This window comes from Rhinichthys klamathensis, unplaced genomic scaffold, assembly GCF_029890125.1.
Source record: "Rhinichthys klamathensis goyatoka isolate OS25496 unplaced genomic scaffold, OSU_Roscu_1.1 h1tg000253l_1, whole genome shotgun sequence".
In the NCBI taxonomy this organism is placed as follows: Eukaryota; Metazoa; Chordata; class Actinopteri; order Cypriniformes; family Leuciscidae; genus Rhinichthys; species Rhinichthys klamathensis.
The window spans coordinates 1,160,420-1,177,538 of record NW_026606775.1 but is presented as its reverse complement, the minus strand read 5'-3'; the positions used below and the strand labels follow the sequence as shown (position 1 = coordinate 1,177,538).

Sequence of the window (17,119 nt, the reverse complement as noted above, 5' to 3'; positions counted from 1 at the left end):
TGTTTCCTTTGACGCTGCTATGAACGTAACAGTCGAACACGTTGTGATCCCCTGTAAGTGTATATTACGTTAATGTTCTTGATAATGCAATAAAAAAAAGGGAAAGCGCGAGAGACACGAGACAAGAGCTGAAACTTTCACCAGTTGAGGCTGAAAGTGACGCTGTTGTGTTAACGATCATGAATGAAAAGCAAATGTGAAATATTTTTTCCAGATGCCGCATATTTCCAGTCTGCAGGTCAGATATGTTATATTTATCATTTAAGAATTGATGTTTGTGTTGCCCAAATGTACAGTTCGTAGCGTAACGACAGAGAATTAAATCATTAACGTTAGTTTTGATTAGCATAACGATATAGGCATATTTTGTATGATTTCTGTTATCTTTGTAAGATTCCTGTTTAATTGATATATAATAATTTAACATGCCACTTGTTTCATCCTTATAAAATCTGGAGTCACATAACAATGAACAACCTTCATATAGAGCCGTTTTAAATGCTACTATATAACCGTATCAACATTATCTATATTTCTTAAATCAAGCACATATGGCCATTTCATTTAATAAGTGTAATTATTAAAGTATAAACTCAGTAACCTTGAATTTGGCAGATCTGGCGTCCCTCACAATAGTTCAACAATTAAGAAAGCTTTAGCCTATAGTTCAACCAAAAATTGCAATATATGATCAATTAAATTAAATAATGAGCAATATATGATAAATTATTCTGAAAAAAAAAAAACACTTAAATTATCATAATTGTAAAGTACTTGTTATCCACATTTTGATGGTCAAGTGTTAGATTATTTCTTTTTGTGCCATCATTCTCAGTCCCTTAATCGATGGTTGATTTCTGTCGTCTTGTGTCTATTATATCCTGGGTTACATGAAAATTATCAACATACAGTTGTTTTATATGCTACTAATATATAACGATCACAATGCTCTATATTTGAAGTAAATCAAAGGCACCATATGTGTTTACTGTTAAAGTAATCCAGTACGAATTCAGTAACTGATCTTTTATTTTTCCAGATCTGGTCCTGTGGGCGTCAGTATCACACAGTGATCACAGTTCACACCTGCAGTGAAGCCCCTCCCACAACAATTCACCAATAAATACTGGGAATATTCCCATCATCCTACAAGAGAAGGACAAACTCCAGGAGTAGCAGCTGAAATCTGTGTGACTGTTAAAGATGGAGTTTATTAAAGAGGAGATTGAAGACATGAGTGATCCAGAACCATCCAGAATAAAACATGAAGATACTGAGGAACAAATAGGTTGGTGTCAGAGTTTCCGCTAGAAAAAAATGGTGTCGGTCATAGTGACCGGCAGAGGTTTCGTTTTACGGACATTTTGATGATATGCCGGTCAAATATCGCCTCTTAATTAGTCAAGTTGAGGAAAACTGGAGGCAGGCTATGTAACTTAAAACAAAATCAAATAATCAGGCCATATAGAATGCAACATGTTATTATTAGCCTTACTTTCAAATAGACGGAAAAAAACATGAACCTCCGATTGGCGTCAATCAACACCAATTGTTCTCTTACGAGAGGTTCTCTCGTACTGTGTAATATCTTACGCTAGGGGAAACCTCTTTTCCACGAGATATTGAAGCCAAAAAATTATCCTTAATTTTGTATTAATGTAAAACGCATTTCAGCAGCATGCAGACATATGGAAGGCGGCTTAGCGTGCCTATTGGCTGTCCTGCGGCAATTGCAGCAGCCTATCGAGAAAGGCCCTTCTGTGACGGTCCAATGAGGGCGCTTCGCGCCCATTGCGTCATGCTCCCGCCGAAGCGGGCGTGGCCTAGCCCTATAAATATAGCTCGATGGGCTGATAGAATCTGATTTTCATCTCTTCAGCGAAGCGTAGGCACCGCTGGATCCAGAGTGAGAAGCCGCGCCGTTGAAACAGCTTTCTGCCGGACGAGCCCTCTGCCTCTGAAGTCGCTGGCCTTCACCTCGCCGCCTTCAGCCGCCGTTCCTGCTACGCTATCCGCCGTACTATATCCTTTCACTGCTTGTGTTCGCCCCGTGACGCACACCCTTCACTCTAAAAGAGCCGCAACTTTTTAAAGATGCCATCCTCCTGTGGCTCGTGCCGAGCCCCACTCAGCGACGGGGACCGCCATGTGATTTGCGTTTCCTGCCTGGGAGAGGATCATGCAGCTCTCGCGCTCGCCGACGGCGGATGCCCTCACTGCGAGCTATTGCCTATGTTGACTCTGCGGACTCGCCTGGCATTCTTCACCGAGACTGCACTTCCGCCCGCTACAGTGCCGCGCCGTAAAAAGCGCTGTGCTCAACGGGTCCCTGAGCCTCCTCTAACACGCGAATGCTCGCCGGTGCGCCCGCCAGCTTCGCCAGTGTTGCTCTGCTCGCTCACTGACGGACAGCGGCCGCGGTCTGCCGCCATCGATGACGACGAGCCAGTGATCTCTGCAGGGGAGGCCAGCTGCTCTCTACTGGCATCGGACAGCGAGGATTGGGCGAGCTCTGTGGACCTCTGCCCGTGGACCGTCAGTAAAGCGAGCCAACATCGAGTCGGAACTGATGCGTCTTCTCTCGCAGGCCGTTGCGAGCCTCGGCCTCGAGTGGGAGGCGCCCGCGCGCAACCGACTGGATGGGTGTTTCCTGCAAGGTGACTGCACCCCAGCGTCGTCTAGACCCGCGCCTTTTCTTCCTGAGCTACACGAAGAAGTCGCGAAGTCTTGGAGTGCCCCCTTCTCAGCCCGAGTGCGTCCCTCTGTTTCTGCTGCATTCTCCGTTGTGGACGGTGCGAAAGAATAGGCGTGGAAGAAGCCGTAGCGGCCCAACTTTGCCCGCCCTCTGCTGGACGGCGAGCTAAGACGGCCCTACCATCTAAGGCTTGCCGCACCACGTCAGCCCTGCACTCCCGCACTTACACCGCCGCTGGGCAGGCTGTGTCGGCTCTTCACTCTATGGCCATACTGTATATACTCCAGACCGACCTTCTCCGAAAAATGGACGAGGAAGGCCAGGAAGCTATTAGCGTGCCGGATTTACGTAGCGCTACAGACCTGGCTCTTCGCACCGCAAAATCTGCTGCACAGGTCATTGGGCGGATTATGGCTTCTCTCACCGTCGCTGAGAGACACTTATGGTTGACGCTGTCAGAGATGCCGGACTCGGAGCGCTCTGTGTTCCTCGGCGCTCTAGCTCCGCAGCAGGTCGCCCTAAACAGCCGTCTGCTCGCAGCTCTCAGCCACAGCCTCCGCCCGCCGCCGCTCCACAGTGCTGCCAGGCCGCCGCCCCCCTCTGCGCGGGCCCCGGCCAAAGATTGAGATCAAGCCCGAGGCCTCAAAGTCGTCCTAGCACTCCAAGAAAAACGACGGTCTTCAAGTCCCGCCGCGGCCGGAGTTTCACCAAAATTTCTCGCTCGTTCAGTTCCAAGATTTGTGGCTGTCCCAGTGTATTATGCAGTAAACAAGTCGGCCCCACGGCCCGCTTGCCTGCACACAAACGCCGTTTTTACGGCGACCCAGATAAATCACATAAAGAATGTAATTTCTGGTGTTCCGGCCACGGCCGATGGTGTTATGAGTGTAATAAAAATGCCCACAAACCAGTGCTCATTTCTACACACAAACACAGCCCGCAACACTGCAGGGCTCGCACAAATAAAATCGCCTCATGTCGATTGTGCATCAAATGTAGTGAATGTGCCCACGTCTCGGTGCCCACAAACACTACACACCACATGTCCCACGGTTTTTGTAAAAACAAAACCAACACACATTCAGTCAGCTCAGGCCGATGGTGTTTTCAGTGCAATGAATGTGCCCGCTGTCACGCGCCCACATTCACTCACAGACATGTTAAGCCCTACGGGACTCGCCCCGCTCACTCTCTCTCAGCAGACTGCTATAAGGGATTTGAGCGCGGCCAGGCTGCACGCCGCAATCTGCGCAATGACAGCGCAACTATCGCCAGAGCGCAGACTGAACATTCAGCGCTTCGTGAAATCCTTCCGCTGCAGCACTATAGTCCCTCTCTGGAGATTTCAGAAGATGCTGGGCCTCATGGCATCAGCGTCATCAGTCCTTCAGCTGGGTCGGCTTCGCATGCGCCCACTGCAGTAGTGGCTGAAAGCACGAGTGCCGCCTTGAGCTTGGACCTCCGGTCAGTTTCGCCTCAGGGTCAATCAGAAATGCGTCACAGCTCTGAAACCTTGGGAGGCGAACGACTGGTACCAGTCAGGTGTAAGCCTGGGGACTTCCTCGAGTGTGCAGGTGGTGTCCATGGACGCCTCCACCTCGGGATGGGGAGCGCTGCTCGAGGGCAAGACCGTTTTTCGGCCAGTGGTCAGAACGAGAGAAGCTCCTACACATAAACTGTCTAGAGATGATGGCAGTCGATCTCGCGCTGAGTCAAGTCAAGTCAAGTCATCTTCATTTATATAGCGCTTTTAACAATGGATTGTTTCAAAGCAGCTTTACAGAGATAAACATATAATTTAAGGTAACAGAGATTGTTTTGGCTTTATAGCGGTTCTTGAATAATGTTATTTCCAGCTAAAGTTAATTTTGATTGATTCACCTCCGTCGAAATGATCAGACTTTAAACGCGAACCTGTGCTTAACGCTGACGGCGTTCATATGCACATTCAGAATTGATTCTATAGTTATGTGCTTTTGAAAATATGTGCGCAGGTTTGTAATTCCATACAACCCATGCCTAAACAAACTATGTCTTGCCTATAAATTTTGATACAGAATTTTGTTTTATTTTATCACTTAGGGGTACGCGAACCGAAATTCACAACGCTTTATCTGTAGAGTGGGAAAGGGATCCTCCATAGGGAGAGGATAGTTGACACTTCAGCACTGCATTGTCATCGGGTCCAGGCAAAGCTCCTTCGTCAGATCTGGATACGGCCTGGATCCGGCAGGCTGCGGGAAAACCTCGGGATAAACAAAGACACTAATATTAGCGTAGATGCCATTCTTCTTATGATGTAACGAGTACATCAAGATTTAAGGGAAGTGTTCCCAGTTCCGGCTGACCTAATCTATGCAGCCTAACATTGAATTATAGAAGTCTATAATGTATTATGTGTATGCTAGGTCAAAGAGATGGGTTTTTAGTCTAGCTTTGAACTGAGTGTGTCTGCTTCTCGGACAATGGTAGGAAGACTGTTCCAAAGTTTTGGTGCTAAATAGGACAAGGATCTACCGCCAGCAGTCGATTTAGATATTCTAGGTTTTATCAACTGGCCGGAATTTTGAGATCGCAATAGACGTGAAGGACTATAATGCTTTAAGAGCTCTCTCAAGTACTGCGGAGCTAAACCATTTAGTGCTTTGTAAGTAATCAACAATATTTTAAAATTTATACGATGTTTAATAGGGAGCCAATGCAGTGTTGACAGAACCGGGCTAATATGGTCATATTTCCTGGTTCTGGTAAGAACTCGAGCTGCTGCGTTTTGAACTAGCTGTAGTTTATTTATTAAGCGTGCAGGGCAACCACCCAGTAGAGTATTACAATAGTCTAGCCTTGAGGTCATGAACGCATGAACTAATTGTTCCGCATTTCCCAATGAGAGCATATGGCGTATTTTAGATATATTTTTAAGATGGAAAAATGCAGTTTTACAGATACTAGACACGTGGCTTTCAAAAGAAAGGTTGGTATCAAAGAGCTGAGGCGCTTCTGTCCCCGAATAAAAGGCCACCACGTCTTGGTCCGCTCGGACAACATGTCAGTGCTAGCCTACATAAATCGCCAGGGCGGCGTCAGATCCCGAAACCTTTACAGGCTGACAGAACGCCTCCTGGTATGGGCTCAGCACAATTTGCGCTCACTGAGAGCAGCACATGTGCCTGGTCACCTGAATTTGGGACCGGACAGATTGTCCAGGAACAATGTTCCAGCAGGGGAATGGTCTCTGCACCCGCAGACGGTCCTTCTGCTATGGGAGACATTCGGCAGAGCGCAGATAGACCTGTTCGCGTCTCAAGAGAATGCTCACTGCCCGAATTTTTTCTCCAAGAGCAAGGATGCGCTGGCCCACGTCTGGCCCCGCTGCCCCCTCTATGCTTTTCCCCCCATTTCACTCCTGCCTCAGGTATTGGAACGAATAAGGGAAAACGGATGCTCAGTGCTCCTTGTGGCGCTGCTCTGGACGAACCAAGCGTGGTTTCCAGTCCTGATGCAGCTGGCGAGCACTGCCCCATGGCCAATACCGATGAGGAAAGACCTCCTTTCTCAGGCCAGGGGCTCAATTTGGAATCCTTACCCGGAACATTGGTCCTTGCACGCATGGGCCATCAATGGGTACCCGCAAACCTCCCCGAGGGAGTGCTGAACACGATCACGCAGGCTAGAGCATCGTCTACTAGGCGACTCTATGCCTCAAAATGGTCGGTGTTTGCTGGATGGTGCAAAGCCCATGACTTTTCACCCCCAGACTGCGGGGTTACGGGAGTTCTTTCCTTCCTTCAAGAGCTGCTGGATAAGGGCAGAACCCCATCCACGCTCAAGGTATATGTGGCGGCCATAGCTGCGTTTACAAAACCCGCGACTGGCCAGTCACTGGGGAAGAATGATCTGGTCATCCACTTCCTTAAAGGAGCTAAGAGGCTAAATCCTCCCAGACCCCCCTCAATCCCCATGTGGGACCTTTCAATGGTTCTGGAAGCCATGAAAGGTGCCCCATTCGAGCCAATCCATTTGTCGGACATGAAACACCTGTCGTTTAAGACAGCGTATCTTATGGCTCTCGCTTCAGTGAAGCGCGTAGGGGATTTGCAAGCGCTCTCAGTGAGCGCGACATGTTTGGAATTTGGGCCAAATGACTCGAAAGTCATACTCAAACCAAGACATGGATATGTACCTAAATCCCTCAATACACCGTTCAGAGCCCAGGTTATTTCCCTGTCTGCCCTGCCGGTTTGTAACGAGGAGATGGACGCGAGCTTCCTTTGCCCAGTCAGGGTATTAAGGGCTTATGTGTCTCGCTCGTCAGTTTTCAGACAGACTGAGCAGCTTTTCGTTTCGTTCAGCGGGCGTTCTAAGGGACTAGCTGCATCGAAACAAAGCCTATCCAGATGGATAGTCGATGCCATAGCGCTGGCATACACGTCAAAGGGCCTTGAGTGCCCTCTAGATGTTAAAGTGCATTCCACAATCGGCATGGTCTAGCGGGATTACCCTACAAGATATCTGTATGGCGGCAGGCTGGGCCTCCCCGTCTACATTTATAAGGTTTTATAACCTGGAGGTTCCCGCCTTACAGGCTAAACTGCTGTCGGTATAAAACAAGTATTATCTGCCCCGTACTTCGGCTCAGAATACTACAATCGCTCGAGCGCAGCTCGCTAACCGACTAAAGCTAATATGGGCAAAGTAAGACCCATACTATTGCACAGTTCAGGCCGAATGTTTCACCCTGACTGTGTGGAACACTACAGTATAAGTGACTAGCTTCCTTAGGACGCTAAATGTTATTGGGAATGATGCTTCTAGCCTCACTTCTCAGACTCTCTGTGAGTCCCTGGTGATGGTATACTATATGAGCCCCGGGCACATACCCTTGGGACTTTAGTGTCGGATCCCAGCACGCACAGCGTTTTACATTGTTCCCCTAGCGTAAGATATTAGGCAGTACGAGAGAACCTCTCGTAAGAGAACGTACTCGGTTACTAACGTAACCTCGGTCCTCTCTATAGAGGGAACGAGTACTGCGTATCTTGCCGTGCATGCAACACGCTCTGGTTCGCTTCGGCGATGAAAACCAGATTATATCAGCCCATCGAGCTATATTTATTGGGCTAGGCCACGCCACGCCCTCACAGAAGGGCCCTTCTCGATAGGCTGCTGCAATTGCTGCAGGACAGCCAATAGGCACGCTAAGCCGCCTTGCCTATGTCTGCATGCTGCTGCAATGCGTTTTACATTAATACAAAATTAAGGATAATTTTTTGGCTTCAATATATCGAGGAAAAGAGGTTTTCCCCTAGCGTAAGATATTACGCAGTACTCGTTCCCTCTCTAGAGAGAACCGAGGTTACGTTAGTAACCGAGTACGTTTTTTACTATGGTTTCACACACATTCACTTTTTGAAACATTGAGGCACGGATGTACCTAATACAAATAAATAAAACATCTCCAGTTAACTAGCAGATCATTAATTTAGTTCGCTATTAAATAAGAGATCTAGCGCTAAAATCTGTTGTTTTTGAAATCAAGCTGAGCGCTCGTGTCCGCTGCTATCAGTGTCATGGACGGCGCGCTGTGCGAGTTGCGGAATCTTCACTCGGACGCGCGTTTCAATCTATCACCGTTGCGGAGACTCTATTCATTCCGGTGAAATCACAAAATAAAATGCACACAAACGTGTCCCTGCTTGATATAGGCTGTAACCACTGATGAACATAGGCTATTCAGTTTTGATGAGAGAAAAAAAAACTGTAGCCTACGAGTGCGCAGATTAGAACCACTGATCTATATAATGAGATGTTCCTGATTCACCATCGTCCGTCGCGTCTGGCCTCTGAAAAAAGCTTTTAAGGCTAGCCTGCCTGGGCCTGGCCATATTTGAAACGTCTCACTCAATCGTTCGTTGTTTAGGTCTATATTACAGCCGTTTTGAGGCGTGCGCTTTATTTGAAATGCAGCATGCGATGTTGTTTAATAACTTTCAGACGGTAGAGCCAGTTCCTTTATAACATAGCCAAAGGTCGGGGTATTTTTGCTTTATACATTTTAGGCTTATTCTCAAATTCATATTGTGTTAAGGGGGCGGGATTATTATGCCATTTTTATCCGACAATTTGACCGGAGAGATTTAATTTTGTCGGACATTTCATTTTTTTCCAGGCCAATGTCCGGTAATTACCGGACAATGGAAACCCTGGTTGGTGTCCATTCTTGATTCTTCATTGTTGACTGCTTTCGTATCTCTGAAATATGGATTACAAATAACAGAGAAATGCATGTAAATGATCATAAGCCAGTTTTAATCGCTTTAACAAGAGAATGACAAAACTGACCTTTCAAAGATACTTTATACAGACGGGTGTCTTGTTTTCTGCTTGCTAAGTGATTTTAATTCTCACATTTAACCTCATTGAACTGATTCTAACTGATTAATATGTTTATTTTAGTCCAGATGGAAGTGAAGGAGCAAAGACAGAAACTAAATGACGTCAAGAAACACTGCGACTTCAAAACTCAAGAAACAAAAGCCAATAAGCTGCACTCCTGCTCTCAGTGTGGAAAGAGTTACCAAAATAAAATAAACCTTAAGATACACATGAGAATTCACACTGGAGAGAAACCGTATCCATGCACTCAGTGTGAGAAGAGTTTTACTCATGCATCAGCTCTCAAGTATCATCTGCACATTCACTCTGGAGAAAAACCATTCAACTGTGATCAGTGTGGTAAAGATTTTATTTCATCCTCAAGTCTAAAACAACACCTGCAAGTTCATTCAGATGAGAAGCCTTATGTGTGTTCTCTCTGTGGAAAGAGTTTTCCACGGCTGAATAGTTTTAAACAGCACCAGAAAACACATAATGAAGTGAGAGATCATGTGTGTTGTGACTGTGGGAAGAGCTTTACTAGAGCTGACAAACTGAAACTGCACCAAAGAATTCATACTGGAGAAAAACCTTACAAGTGCTCATATTGTGACAAGAGTTTCACTCATTCTGAATCACTGAAATATCATGAGCGAGTTCATACTGGAGAGAAGCCGTATTACTGTACTCTGTGTGGAAAAGGTTTTACTTCACCATCATATCTCAAAAAACACCTAACTTGTCACACAGGTGCTAAGCCTCACTTGTGTTCTCTCTGTGGAAAGAGTTTCAGAGAAAAAGGAGACCTTAAGACACACATGAGAATTCACACTGGAGAGAAACCGTATCCATGCACTCAGTGTGGAAAGAGTTTCACATCTTCATCCTTACTCAAGCATCATTTGCGTATTCACTCTAGAGAAAAAACATTTAACTGTGATCGATGTGGTAAAGGGTTTATTTCGTCAACACATCTAAAATCACACCTGAAAGTTCATTCAGACGAGAAGCCTTATGTGTGTTCTCTCTGTGGAAAGAGTTTTTCACGGCTGGACAGTTTTAAACTGCACCAAAAAATACATAATGAAGTGAGAGATCATGTGTGTTGTGACTGTGGGAAGAGCTTTACTACATCTAGTAATATGAAACGGCACCAAAGAACTCATACTGGAGAAAAACCTTACAAGTGCTCATATTGTGAGAAGAGTTTCACTAAGTCTGGAAACCTGAAAACACACAAGAGAGTTCATACTGGAGAGAAGCCGTACCACTGTACTCAGTGTGGGGAGAGTTTTAAACATTTATCAAGCCTTCATGCTCATATGAAAAACTGTTGCAAGTGATCAACATTTGTGTTCATATCAACTACATTCAGATAAATTCCACAAGACAAAATATGGAGGATCTAGTTTTTTGTTTGTTTTTGTTTAAATAATTGAAAGACTAGAAAGACTTAAGAGGTCAAGCTTCAACAGTGTTAATCTTGTTTGTGTGCAAAATCTCTCTGCATGGATTGTGTGCTTAGTAGGTCTATCTTGAATTATATTTATGTCACTTACTTATTTACAAAGTTTACTATATTGTCTTCTGATAGTACATGCAATTATGAGAAATAAACAGAAAAAAACAATTGTCTTGACAAAAGGTGTTTAACTGTGTTTAACTTGTTTAAACTGAAAACAAGTCTAATATATGTTTTTGGAAATAGTTTTTAAAACACGGTAAGTCTATCTTCACAGCCTCACTTTCATGCCTATCATGTTGCTGCTCTGAATAAGGTCTAGGCCCCTGTTTTCACCTCATTAATTATGGTGAAGTGAAGTCATTAGTGTCAACAGGCTGAGGCAACTGCCAACATGCTATTATTATGGAGAAAACTGTTCCTAGACCAGCAGTTATGAGAAATCTTTCTCTCTAAAAGCGACCAAAAGCTTCAGCAGCACATGCGTAACTATCGGTAAGCAGGGAACGCAGTTGCTTACGGGGCCGGACCAATCGGGCCCGCGTGACTGGAAGATATTGATTGACAGCCGGGGCCCCCTATCGCATTACTACTTTTAGTCTGAGGCCATCCTTAAAAATATTTTGGTTTGCAGTAACAGCAAAAAAAAAAAAAAAAAGGGTCGGTAGGTAGGTCTATATTTTTTTTTTTCAAGATTCAATGTAAAAAAAAAAAGGATAATTTTGGTCATAGTGATTAGGTCGGTATGAATTTAAACAAATTTGCATATCGTGACGTCACTGACTGGGTCTTCAACCCCCATGCCTTCGGGCGCACCATTGCGAACCTCATTCTGATACAGGTTATAGACCACAAACAATTTGAAATCTTTGTAAAAAAAAAACACATATTTATTGCATTAATTCCAGCTGCATTCATTTGGAAAAAAATAGGCAGTATCAAAAAAAAAAGGAGCCACTAGATTTCAATGAAAGTGGATTTTCAGAGGGAAACAAATAAATTAAAATGACTAATCTCACCAGCGCCGCGCCGACCAATAAAACAGCGCGTTTGGCACCATTCGTTTACATTTGACCCATACTGTTACAAGCCCCCTTTCTGGTCTAGGGGCAGGAAAGGAGGGTAACAAAAAGTTGCAGGGAGAGAGTGAGAGATTTGACCCATAAACATCTGCTATTATTAACGGAAATCAGTGTGGTCAAAAAGCTAGGCGCAGTGTAGGAAACTATAGGCCGATTAAGTAGTCCTGACATATTATGGAATGGTCGATTTTCTTTTGTGCAATTTAGTACATTTCGGTATGGGATGTGCTGTTTTATTGGTCAGCGTGGCGCTGGTGAGATTAGTTCCCGCCGCTCTGACCATTGGCTGGCGCAAGCAAACACTTCTCCTGCGCTGTCGAGTCTGTCGCGCTCGCGCGTCTCGGTCCATTGAGCCACGCAGATTACAAGTCAGCGCAGCGCGAACTCTGTAACACACCGCGCCGTTTCGTCCCCCTTTCGGTGTGTTTGGCTTCCCACACTTATGTGTGTTTGTTTGTCAGAGCCTGCAGTTGCTGTGTGACGCGCGTTCGCGGTGGGCATGTCATGACGAGCTGGACGCGCTCCGAGAAAAGGCCGTTAACATCGATTCCCTATTTGACCATTAAGAATTTCGAATAATGAGCGACTAAATGTAGGCTCATACAGACGTATTTCACAAGCAGCCGCGCCGCAGCCATCATCACCGAGCGCGAACCATTGACAGTGAATGAAACGAAGCGAACGCACAGGCCATAGTGTGACATGCGTAAACCAATGGTGTAAACATAATCATAATAGATGACGCCCCGGGTTTTTATTTAAAAGAAAGAACGTAGCCTACGCAATTTATATTCACAATACTTACTATAATAAATGTATATTATTTTATTGCATTTGTATTAGTTGTTTGAAGAGTAAAAAAAAAAAATCGGTCGGTCTTAATGCAAGTTTACAACCGGCAAGTAAATAAATAAATAATTGGGTCGGTCCTAATTTAACAGGGTCGGTCGGGTTACGGCAAACAAGAATATTTTTAAGGATGGCCTGATCGCATTTTACTTTATCGCAAATTTATTTGAATAAATAATGACAACAACATATTTTTACTAGAGCTGTCAAATTATTAATCACGATTAATCACATCCAAAATAAAAGTTTTTTTTACATAATATATGTGGGTGCACTGTGTATAATTATTTTGTATATATATAAATATTTAAGAAAAAAATATTATTTATATATAAAATATTTATATTTATATATAATATAAATTATATATAAATCTATATACAGTATATACATGAAAATATTTCTTAAATATATACAAGCATGTGTGTGTATTTATATATATAAAATAATTATACACAGTGCACCCACATATATTATGTAAAAAAACCTTTTATTTTGGATGTGATTAATCACGATTAATCATTTGACAGCCCTAATTTTTACTGATCATTAAATACATGTGTGAAACTCAAACTAACAATGATGGATTTGATTTTGTTGTCATTTGTTTCGAATTGCGACTGGGGAATCCCCGGGCCGGTAAGTGAACATGCGTATTTTGCGTGCAAAACAGTAAAAACGTTGAACTTAGACAATATCGATATGGAGTCGTCGTCAAATTATAAAAATGACTAGGGCTGTTTTCGACTAAGGATTTTCATTGTCGAATCTGATTCGTTAGATTTTGCCGTAGTCGACTGATAGTCGACCTTTTTTTTTTTTTTTTTTTAGATAGCAGCCAGACGTTCGGTTGAATATCTGTTCGTCTGTTATAGGACAACTCGCTCTACGTTTATTTAAAATGAACAGCAAGACAACTAGAAGTGAATGTGCTTTCCATTAAATGATTCCTTAACAAAAAACAAACAAAAAAAAACGTTGCAATGAACGTGCTTTGTTTTAAATAAATCACACACAGTAAACAAAACCTTAACAAAAATACTTTGCAATGAACTTTGCAATTTAGACGCGCAAACTGCGTGCCTGTGCGGTGAGACGTACATGCTCGGGCAGATTCGGCTTGAAGTCGTTCATCTTTGGATGCGGCGTCGCACGCGCTGTTAATGCCGCCTTCACACTGGCAGTTGAAATCAGCTCCGATACGGCTCCGAAACGACCGGAAGTCATTCATTTCCTATGGAGATTCGCAGACCGCATGCGAATGAGTCCGAAACGGGTCCGACCGAGTGCAGTGCGAAGGAAATCGTGTCCGTTGGTCATCCGGATTGAACTCTTGCGAAAAGTTACGGACGGTTCCTATCCGACAATTCCAGCGGAAGTTAGCTTTGCTAAGATACTGATAAACAAACCTGAATTCTTAACTTTTAATAAAATAAATAAAGATTTTATAACGATAAGTTGTCATGTCATTTTTTATTTTCATGATGTTCTAACGTTATTAGGGCAGTTAAAGCTGCTGTAGGTAGCTTTTGTAAAACATATTTTTTACATATTTGTTAAAACTGTCATTATGTCCTGTAGAATATGAGACAGATAATCTGTGAAAAAATCAAGCTCCTCTGGCTCCTCCTAGTGGTCCTATTGCCATTTGCAGAAATACACGCTCCCGGTCAGAAACAACCAATCAGAGCCAGGAGGAATGTCTTAGCAGTGTCAGTCACGCTCGTGTACGCGCTGATCACACACCCCTCTCTTGCACAGCGCGAGCCGTCGTTCAAACTCAAGATTGCCGGCGTGCTGCAGCTGTGCTTATGACGGAGAAACAACCTAAACGGCCAATTCTCGAGTGACACCTGCTCATAAAACAAAGAGGTAAAGGGAAAAAGACCGATGACGATAAACAAGCGAAAAAGAAAGAATTACACAGAGCCCATTGATTCAGTGTAAAAACTCTAGCTGCATGTAGATAAAATGTCAAGCACTCTGCTAAGCAACAATTGAAACCTGCTAATTCACTGGCTTGTCATGTTGCTGAAATAATGTACTAGCACACTGAAGGGTTGGTCAAAATCCCTTGCCTCTTCAAATACATATATAATCATATATCATTTTGAATGGTTATATACTTCCTTTATAAAAATCAATAATCAAATATATTCATTATCACATAATAATTTTTATATTCTTGTGCTTGTGAAATTATATTTTCTTAAATGCATGGATGCAAGTAACCAGTTTCTTTTAGGTGCATTCCAATCTTACTTTGAGATTGCACGTAGTACACGCAGGACACGAAGGCCCCGTAACCCACAAGGCCGTTTGTCTCTTTCTCTGGGATCAGTAGAAAGGTTTATAGAGGGTCCTAAAGGCAGCGTGGACACATATGATCCTTCGCTGGACAGATGGTCAAGCTATATGGAGCGTTACTATCGAACTTTAATTGTTGTATTAAAATGTATTCTTTCCAGTATATTTCCTTCCTTGGGAGTAAATGCCAGTTATCTGTTTTTCTCCCAAACGAGTGAATGTTTTAGCATTATGTTTTGGTATACTTAACTGATAATAAGGAGCTCAGACTCTCTTCAGCCTTGATGGGAGCTGTTATTTGCTAGTGTCTGTTATTTGTGTGTGTGTGCGTATGACATTCTATGTAGGTTCTGGACGGTCGGACCAGACACCCCGGCGCCCTTCTCTAACCTGCGAGGCCACCACAGACCTAAATCCAATGAGTGGACGACAACTATCTTGACTAAAGGCGATAGGCACCCCTATCTCCTCACATGTGTTAAATTGTTTAGGCTCTTAATGTTTCTTAGCCAATGAGAATCATTCAACCTGTAAGCAATGACGTAGCTTAGACCTTGGAAATGGTATAACTGCTGTGATCTTTGTAACTGTAAGGGGGGCGGCCTACGAACTCCTGTGTGAGTCTTGAAGCTGACTTCTGCTGATGAAAATGCAAACTATCTTCAGTAAAACTTTTCTTTAATTTTTTATAATTCTGACTCCGGGTCTTCATTCTTCATATCTGGTTCTGGGTCTTTGACTGTATACCCCTTACAACACCTTATCTAGCATTTTATATCGTTATATTAACGTTATCTTACTAGCTATTTATAACTTATAGAAAGAGTGCAACGTTATAAAGTTACATGTATTGCAAAATACATAATGATTTGAGGACCAAGTTTGTAGTCAAAGTATGGGCAGGCCATAGTCAATGTAAAGCATATTGTTGACGTTTAGTCCCTATTAGTGAATGTGCCATATAACTTTTTATCCGCTGTTATGGGTGGCCCTGTTTACTAGCCTGCGCGTTCATGACAGGCTCCGCTGTGGAGGACGAGCTGTGGAGGGAGGGCTGTAGCGCAGCAGAGAGCAAGGGGGTGGGACCTGTAAGTTGTGCTTGTTCAAATTTTCAGGCTAAGTCAACGTTTTCTCAAAACTCCCTACTGCAGCTTTAATACAATTAAATTGTAGGCAGACATCAAACTAAATGTGATATAGTAGTATAAATTATACCACTATATCACATTTTTTAGCCGACCTGACATGTCAACGTCCTGAGCAACTTTCCTCACGCAGCAGCCTTCCTATTAATATCTCTATAACCCTCATCAGAGAGATCATACAGAACTGACAGAATCAACCTTTCTAATGACGTCCGTTGGGTCCGTATTGCGTATTACGTATTACGGAGCTGATTTCATCTGCCAGTGTGAAGGCGGCGTAAGCCGCCTTTCCACTGCACACGACAAACGACAGACGTTGGACCGGAAGTCATTCATTTCCAATGGAGAGTCGTACAGGAGCTGCGGGGAGTTCCGATCATATGCGTATGCGGAAAATTCGTATCCGATTTGAGCTTTGGATCCGTTGAAATATCTGAACTTCTGCGGCTCTTTAATGTTATTCTGTAAACTTTATTTCTGTAAAATGTCGGTTATTAATAATTTTGACAGAAATTATTTTTTTATAATTATTAAATCAATATTTATATTGATTAGCTCTGTAAAATCTATTATTGTAGATGTATTGAGGGTCATTTGTTTTGTGTGGATATATATGAATGATGAATGTAATGCATGCATGAATATATTCATGCATGCATTACATTCATCATTCATTTATTTTACCATTGTGAATAGCCGAGGGTAACGGTTGCTTCACGACCAATTTCAAAGTTCCTTGCGACTGACACTAGGGGGCGAAATGCGACAATCGTATGCGAATGTCGTGTGCAGTGGAAAGGCGGCTTTACAAAAAAAGCCGTGCACACAGCCAAGCGAAATGGGGTCTTGCGCACCCAACTCGTCATTTTGCCGCGCGCACCTTCGCGCTTGTGCGGACGCGTCGAAACAAGGCTTTACTCCGTGTCAGCGCGCACTCTGATCGGTAAAGGGGCACAGACCTCTCCCGAATCATCTCCAGCAGTAGCAGCCTCTGAAGCACCACTAACTCCGCCTCCGTTTCCCTCGTAAGACGACATATTAGTATTTAAACATTCTCTATGATAAAAAATGTTTGTAAAAATTATTTTAATAGCACGGTTTTGGCGGTTATAGAGTTCTAATGATGAGGGTGTTCAACTATAACCGTCGGTCTCACGGTTATATAATAACCGTCACACCCCTATTGGTTAGATAACACTTCCCTACT

The 17,119-nt window shown here is 43.6% G+C and overlaps 1 protein-coding gene across 2 annotated transcripts in view; it reads left to right on the top strand.

Annotated features, from left to right (window-relative positions):
• The window catches only part of LOC130101122 (gastrula zinc finger protein XlCGF26.1-like), a 32,866-nt gene continuing 15,747 nt past the window's right edge, over positions 1-17,119 (top strand). The window contains exons 1-3 of one of the 2 annotated variants that reach the window (XM_056266696.1): positions 1-238; positions 1,040-1,288; positions 9,149-10,399. In XM_056266696.1, the coding sequence (XP_056122671.1) occupies positions 1,204-1,288; positions 9,149-10,399 (1,336 nt within the window). In that variant the 5' untranslated portion in view covers positions 1-238; positions 1,040-1,203. Of the gene's footprint in view, positions 239-1,039; positions 1,289-9,148; positions 10,800-17,119 lie in introns of those variants that run through there. The other variant, XM_056266695.1, reaches the window with a different exon arrangement.